This window comes from Maylandia zebra, linkage group LG22 (genome assembly GCF_041146795.1).
Source record: "Maylandia zebra isolate NMK-2024a linkage group LG22, Mzebra_GT3a, whole genome shotgun sequence".
Taxonomy (NCBI): domain Eukaryota; kingdom Metazoa; phylum Chordata; class Actinopteri; order Cichliformes; family Cichlidae; genus Maylandia; species Maylandia zebra.
The window spans coordinates 36,958,228-36,966,189 of NC_135187.1; the positions used below are offsets into that span (position 1 = coordinate 36,958,228).

The following is a 7,962-nucleotide window of genomic DNA, read 5'->3' on the forward strand; positions in this document are numbered from 1 at the left end:
TTTGTGGGATGAGACCACCCGTTTATGATGAGAGTTTCTGTTAAACTTTATAAAGATTAAAGGGAAATTCACCTTTACCTGCAAAATGCTGCTGAGAAAAGTCCTTCAGTTATTTAGCTCACACTGATTTAAACATAAATACCAATAAATGAATCAGTGCTGCACGTTTCAACAGCATGACAAACAGCAGACTCCAGAGTGGTCATACGGCTGAATTATCACTATTAGACCACCGCTGCACATTAGGGGAAATAATTTACAGGACAGCCTTAGTTTCAGCTCTGTGCAACTAATACAATGATGATTGAAAATAAAAAAAATGACTTTTGTTTCAAAAGATCAACATGATACTTTATTATCTATTATCCTGTGTGCAATTATTGATGAACTGAACATACACACTTCTTTATTTGAGGTTTCATTTGATGAATTACACAAAAAAGTCTCCTCAAGTCTAAACTTGAAAATGCAGGCAGCGTGGTGCAGTGCAAGAAGCTGAAGTAAGTTTACATAATTGTTAATTTCAGGATTTAACTCTTTGTGCTGTTATTGTTTCAGAAGGACTGACAGTCAGGAATCATAATATGTAAGCAGCCACATGAACGTACACATTATAAAAGCAGGGACGGGAACAGCAGCCTGCTGTTGTGGCATAATTGTTGCTCTTGTAGGTGTTCAGAAGCCCCTCCCCCACCGCACGCGCGCGCACACACACACACACACACACACACACACACACACACACACACACACACACACACACACACACACACACACATCACAGCTTGGTACAGGTAGTGAGGCTTTGGGACTACTGGTGATTGAGCCTCCCTGGTGGATTGGAGCAGGAATCTGACAGACTCAGATAAAAGGCTGTTTGGAGTTGCCTGCAGCATCAAACAGCATCAGCCTCCTCCCCCCACTTCTCCTCCTTACCATCACCTCCCCTCTCTTCACTACGCCTCTTTAGGTTTACTCTGTTGCCATGGCTACGCTCAGCCGGAGCCGTCATGTTGCGGAGGAACCTGTCAGGGTGCCGCTCTCAGATCACCTGATGCGGGTCGCCTCCACTGGTGGCCTCTTTCACATGGTGTCATCGTTCAATTTGGCTTTGATTAAGTCTGCTCTCCATAGCGAGCTGCGGCGCAGGAGTGCAGTCGCTCTATTTCTTTGGTAAATGTTGAGCTTGTGCAATTTTGTTGACCTGGTGTTTTGGAGAGAACACTTTGAAACAGCAGGAAAAAACCATAAATACAGCTCTCGTAGGAAATTTCCACATCTGTGAAGAGAGTCTAGTCAAGGCAGCGTGATGTGAGTGGAGGATAGGTAAACATTACCTGTTAGGAGTCACGCCGTGGGGATGGGTGGGCTCTTCTGCATGAATGAAAACAGTAGTAGGTGGGATACAAGACTGATCCCAAACTCACATAAACCTGAATTCTTCCTGTGAGAAACCCATTACCTGCCACTCTGGATGCTGTGCTTTTCATAATGTGCTGTCCAATTTGCAGCCAGTTAACTGTGTGTGTGTGTGTGTGTGTGTGTGTGTGTGTGTGTGTGTGTGTGTGTGTGAGGGGCTATACATATGCTGAATCTACAGGCAGCACTGAAATGTTTAGCCTTAGGTTTGTTTCTGGTTGATATTTGCTTTTACATGCGAATATATGCATGTATGAATAAATGAGTGAGTGAATGATAGAGGAGAGGTGGTAGCCGAAGTTTTGCGAGATGATGGGAGGATAGATAGAGAGAGAATAAGAGAGAGAGAAAATGAGCATTGTCAGGATCTAGAGAGGCTGGGACACAGATAGGGAGATGAATGGGGCTGAGAGCAGGAAAATTGGACAGGGGACGGGGAGTGAATGAAGATAGAGAATGGCTCGAGATATCAGGAGACAGAGATTGTGAGCTATGTGCAGGTAATAAACAAGGCAGAAATAGATAGATATCTCCTGAGAGGAAAAAGAAAAGTGTGTGATTGCGGGCATTGGGGTAGATGTTTGGAGGAATTGTTGCTCCCAAAAGACCAAAAAACCAAAGGGAAGAAAGAGAGGGCAGAATGGCGAGGAAAACTGGAAAGAGTGTGAATAATGACACAAGCCGGAAAGATTTGGATGAACATGCTGTACTTAGTCTTACTTGGCCAGCTGAGATGATGTGTATCCCTGCTAAGCTCTCCTTTAGGCAGGCTTAGATCTCATCAACTCACTCCAGGTTGGCACCAGTTTCAAATGCTGCTGCAGAGCTCTGGATTAACTATACAGCCATCACTCAGACACTTAAACAGGGTCTGGAGAGGCTTATTGCATACTCCCCCCCCCACCACCCCACAGCGCTCCTCACCCACCCACAGTCACTGCATCCGTCTCCATTTCAAGCGACTTGCAGAAGGACTTCATTATAAAGCTGTCTGCCGTGGTCACCTACAGTCGTGCTAATTGTGCCATGATTTTTAAAAGAGGTCAGATGAGCAGGTCCCTCCCGTCCTCCCACTTACTTCCACTGTAACTTATTCCAGGCCTCTGTAGTGTTTCTTTTTTTATTCTGGTGCTCTTCCACAGCTTCTCGTGCCAAATCCCCCGCCTCCCCCCTCTTCTTCTCTGGCTGGATCTTAGGCTTTCATATTTGGAGGCCCTGCAATCGATACGGGCTGTCTGTGATTGGGTTGCCTTGTGTGATTCATTTCTGTAACCTTGGTGATGGTTTGATGTAGAGGCTGCACCCATGTCCATATTATGACTCACTGAGCGCGTGTGGAGAGGAGAGGCAGGTCAAGGGAGATATTGATTGGCCCTTCACTTTCCCTGCCCTCTCTGCTCACCCCTCCATCTGCTTTTTCTTTATCCATCTTTTTTCTCACTTGCAGTGCTGCCTCGACAGTTTAACCATAATTCGAAATGACTTTGTTTTCTGAAGAAATGATTATTTAACCCTAAATGTTCCCTTGGGTGTTAACATTTATCAATTTTCTTCTCTCTCTCTCTTCCTTTCTCCTATTTTTCTTTCTTGTTGCAGAATTCTATCAGGCACAATCTGTCGCTGCACAGTCGCTTCATCCGGGTGCAAAATGAAGGGACGGGGAAGAGTTCCTGGTGGATGCTCAACCCAGAAGGCGGGAAGATGGGAAAGGGACCGAGGCGACGTGCATCTATAGACAATGGCACCCGCTACCTGAAGACGAAGGGTCGCATCAGCCGGAAGAGAGCAGGGGCCATGGGGCTCCAACGAGGACAAGGTCAGGGAGCTGGACCAGCGATGCAAGGCTCCCCAGAGCACGGCAGTCCAGCGGCGAAAGGAGGTGTGGGCATAGGTGGAGAGGAGTATGATACTTGGACAGACCTCCATTCCCGCACGTCATCTTCTGGCTCCACGTTGAGCGGCTGCCTATCTCCAATCCTAGCTGAGGCCGAGGCTGATGAACCAGAGGAGGGTGGGCTTTCCAATTCAGCTTCCCCAAGAATATACCCAAGCCCCACTAGCACGCGTTCCCCAGCCTTGGGCACTGGAGGCCACTGTCCCACGGTGGAGTTGCCTCAGCTGACTGACCTGACTGGGGCTATCAGTCTAGATGAGAGTGGCTACCCCCAGCCACCACAAATTAAATGCAATGGTTATCCCTATGTGCCTGGACCCAAGGCAGAGGGCTCCTACTGTGCGCCAATGTACGGACAGCCTTCTATGGGCATGCTGCGCCACCACACTCCCATGGAGACCATCCAGGAGAACAAGCCAGTCAGCTTTCAGCGCCCAGTGAGGGGCTATTCAGAGAACAATGCCCTGCAGAGTTTGCTCACTGGAGGTCCTCGATATTGCAACAAAGACACAGTCCTGAGCCAAGGACGGGAACCACACACATTAATGACACAGGGAACCAATGGCATTCACAGCCAGCACAACCACAATCAGAATCGCAGCCACAATCAGAACCACAGCCAAGAGCATGCTCGCAATGCAAGTCTACACAATGACCATGACCAGAACACAACTCACCATCAGAACCACAATCAGGGTCACAAACACCAAGCCTGCCTCGACTACGCACACAGTCACAAGCCCCACCCGGCTCACGACTACGGTTCGAGTCATGATCACAATCACAGTAAAGTAAATCCTAGCCATGATCACAACCCTCACTCCACGCAGAGTCACCTGCACAACCACAATCCCCACAACCCTCATAACCCTATGCATAGCGGGCCTCACCATCAGGCTCTTTCCCCGAGAGTGAGCACTGACATCCTGCAGCCCTACAGTCTCAAGACCTCTAACCACTATGGACCCCGTCCCCACCTCCCAACATCCCCTTCTCTGCCCCCGAACCCTGCCGGCCTCATGGGTGTTCCCCAGGACCCCTGCCGCCTGGCATCCGCACCTCACCCTCGTCATCAGCCTTACCCTGGAGCTCACCATCAGGGTATCACTGACTCCTGGCATGGGTTCTACCCCAACAATCACCAGTCAGGGAATGCTGGTTTCCAACCTCAAAACTCCCAGAGTAGAATGGCTGCTGACCTGGAGATGGAGAATGTCCCTAATAGTCTAGACTGTGATGTGGACTCTATCCTGCTCAGTGATTTTATGAATACAGAAAACATGGACTTCAACTTTGACGGTTCTCTGTCCCAGGGAGTGGGGATGGGGATGGGGATGGGCATGAGTCTAGGGGCTTTTGCATGCCCCCCACCTTCACACAGCAACCAGAGCTGGGTGCCAGGGTGAACTTACGCCCATACATACAGACTCGTGACCAGAAAGCTCATTCCCTGGGCTGGGCTGCTGTTTGGCTGTAGCCTTGGACTGACTGACTGTGATTCTGTATCATCATTTTGTTTTCTGGGGACTCCCCACACTCCGATGTTGTGCTCTTTCTCTTACTTAAAAGCCTTCTGTCGCCATATCGAACCTGCCCCCAGTTAGCACAGTGCTAAAGCAACCCCCCCCCCCGCCTTTCATTTTTTATATTTTTATTCTCTAATCCCAAGCTCATTCTGCCTGTCCCTAAGCTTCCAAGCACTTTATATCCATCTTTTCATACAACAGAAGTAACACAGAGCCCAGGCAAAGTCATGTTGTGTGTTGGCTTAACTTTAATGTATGCAATCCACTTTACAGTATTAAAGGAGGCGTTGTTCTTGACTTGAGACATGATCAAACAGCTGCATAAATGTCTTCAGTGTGGAGGTGCTCTCAAATCGGGGGTTAAAAGTCAAGGGAAGGCTTTGAAGTTTAAAGAAAAAAGGTTTTTAGAAGAAGAGGGAATTTGCAGGTATAGAAGAGGGGAACTCCAGGGTGATTGCGACTCGTCTTCTCCAGGTGGACAACGGTGTTTCGTTTCAGGCTCGGCACAGGAGGACAGGCGTCCATTAGGCAACGCTCAGCACTGAAATGCAACGTCCCTTCTTTAATCTCCAAAGTAATGCCAGAGTGATGCATCACTATTGCAAATCTAATGCGCCACTCTATAGTTTTTCAACCTCCCCCTTTCTCTTCAACTCTGGACACATTGGCTTAATGTGTTTTGGCAAAAGTGATGATTAAACTCACTCTGCACTAAATGGGCGAGGGATTGAAATGGGTGATTTTTGAGGGCGGGGGTGGGGTGGCATTGAGGGGGGATGATAGGAGAGAAGAAATGCAAATATTCCCTCTGTGTCTCTTCTTCTCCATTTAGTGGATTTATGTAGCTTTCCCCATAATGAAATAAGCAACGATCGCGGCCTGCTGTGCATCCTTAGGGGCTCTCTGATTGGCCTGTGCCTCATCGCCTCGGCGTGGCACCTTCACCGACTGACCCGAGAATACCTTAGTGAGCAAGTGTGGTCAGGCCAGCATGTTGATGGAGCTGCTGTCCTCAGACCCCAGGTAACCTTGTATAATTCACTAACACCCAGGTTCAAGCCCACTATGTGCTTTTACTCCTGTGAATTGCTCACTGATGAACACCGTCAGCAGATTACTATTTGGCGCTATCTCTTCTTCCCAGGCTCCCTCCTATCACGCCGCCCCATCCCGAGGTTACTCGGAGGGTAAACAAGAGTAATTAACCGCCAAACAAGATGGATGATTTATGCAAGTGTGTGTATTCGCTCATTGGCACAAAGTCATAATTCTCTGCACCTCCCACAAAGCACAAGCAGGGCGTATTTTGAGAGGTGGTACCCAGCGACGAGGTAGAGCGGCTGGCAAACGGTATGCTCGCTATGTCCTTCAAGAATCCTCTTTACAAGACTCCCATCCCGGCCATAGCTTTACTTTGCTGTTGTCTTTTCTTGTGCTTGTTCTGTGATCGTGCAGTTGTCTGTCCTGTTTCGGTACAGCGTGGATAGGAGCTTTTGTGTGCATTTTATTTTCTTTGTTCGCAGTGGGGAAAACAGGAAAAGGGTGGCAATTGCCAGCCCTCGTGCTGGCAACTGTCCCCTTCAAGATAGAGAGAATAGGGACAAGAGAGGGAAGGAAGGTAGATGGATATCAAGAGATGCTAAGAGGGAGGAAAAGAGCTGAATGAGGAGGTAGGATCTCTAAGACCGTAAGAGATTTTCTAGCTTGGAATTGGCTGTTTCAATCAGGCCAAATGTCAAGTGCTACTCAGCTAGCTGCAGCGAGCTTTGACCAGAAAGCCACTTCTCCCTGGTGATCAAGGACAATGACGGGTATTTCCATGCACATTTCTTTTGATTTTTTCATTCCTTTTCAGGAGTTAAGATAGCCCATTGTTGTAATTCAACTGTAATTTGTTCTCTGGCCTGTGTGCAATTGTGTCAAGCTTGTCGTGGGTGTGCGAGCGTGTATCACAGTGATGTACAAGAACTGATTAAGGGAATATTATTGAGAAATAACTTGCCCTGGTGTTGTCTATGCCTGGCTGAGTGCACCAGATAATATATACAGTTTATATTTATTGGTTAGGGAGCTGGGTCTACGGAGGACCAGACCCCTCACTTCTCTGTTTCCTTGATGACGAAGAAGTGGAAAGCTATTTCAGTTTGACGACATTTCGTTATGTACATAATCTATATTGACAAAATTGTACTATAATTTTTTTGCAAATATCAATTTCTTTTCTAAAATGATGTATCTGCTCTTCTGGTGACTGTAAAATAAAAAATACAACCCTTTTTGTTTTGTGTCTCTGTGATTCGATTGGACTAGTTTTACATGTTTAGTTCTAGTTTGTGTTCATGCTTTTCCAAGATTAAAAAAATAAAATATAAAGTCATATAAGATCAAGAGTAATTCACTGGCTGGAGATTTTTGATGATGCCAACAGAACTCATATAGGAAAATCAAATTTCAGTGACTAACTGTGAATATTAACAATGTTAATACTAATAATGCAATATTAATATTATCAAGTCAACAAATAATTATGCAAAGAAAGCAGAAATTATAATGCTATAAATACTTCAGTATGTTTGAGGTATTTCTAGGTGATTATTTTATTTTCAATAAAACAAGCTGACAAAAGTAAAGAACCTCTTTTTACTCTGATTGATCCAAATAGTTAAAAATGTTATAGTGAAAGTGTATAAATGAAGGTGAATGTATAAATGGTAACTGTGTTGACTCCCACTTTGGATTCCTTTGAAGTTACAAAATTAGCATTTTGGGTTTTTTGGAGCCAGAAATGACCTTAGAGTGACGAAAGAAAGTTTAAATTTATTAGCTGGCGTGGTCAGCAAGTTCCCTTTAAAAACGGTGAAATGCACAGACAACAATGTGACAGACCTGAAGCACAAATTCTTCATTTCATTTCAATTCAATTTTATTTATTTAGTGCCATACACAACAGTTTTCTCAAGGCACAAATATAATATGAAAACATGTTACTACAAAAGATGTTCACGTGATATTAAAATATGACAAATTAACGCCAATAAAACAAAAAAGCGCAACTAAAAAGTGCGTTGCATTGTGCCGTGCATTATTAATGATGCACGCTGTTTGAAAATTAATGACAAAAAC

At 45.8% G+C, this 7,962-nt stretch overlaps 1 protein-coding gene across 1 annotated transcript in view; it reads left to right on the forward strand.

The window, feature by feature from the left end:
- Positions 1-7,109, forward strand: part of foxo6b (forkhead box O6 b) — a 45,203-nt gene extending 38,094 nt beyond the window's left edge. Inside the window, exon 2 of the mRNA XM_004561032.5 lies at positions 3,016-7,109. Coding sequence (XP_004561089.1) covers positions 3,016-4,719 — 1,704 coding nt within the window. The 3' untranslated portion in view covers positions 4,720-7,109. The remainder of the gene's footprint in view (positions 1-3,015) is intronic.
- Positions 7,110-7,962: the final 853 nt, after the last annotated feature.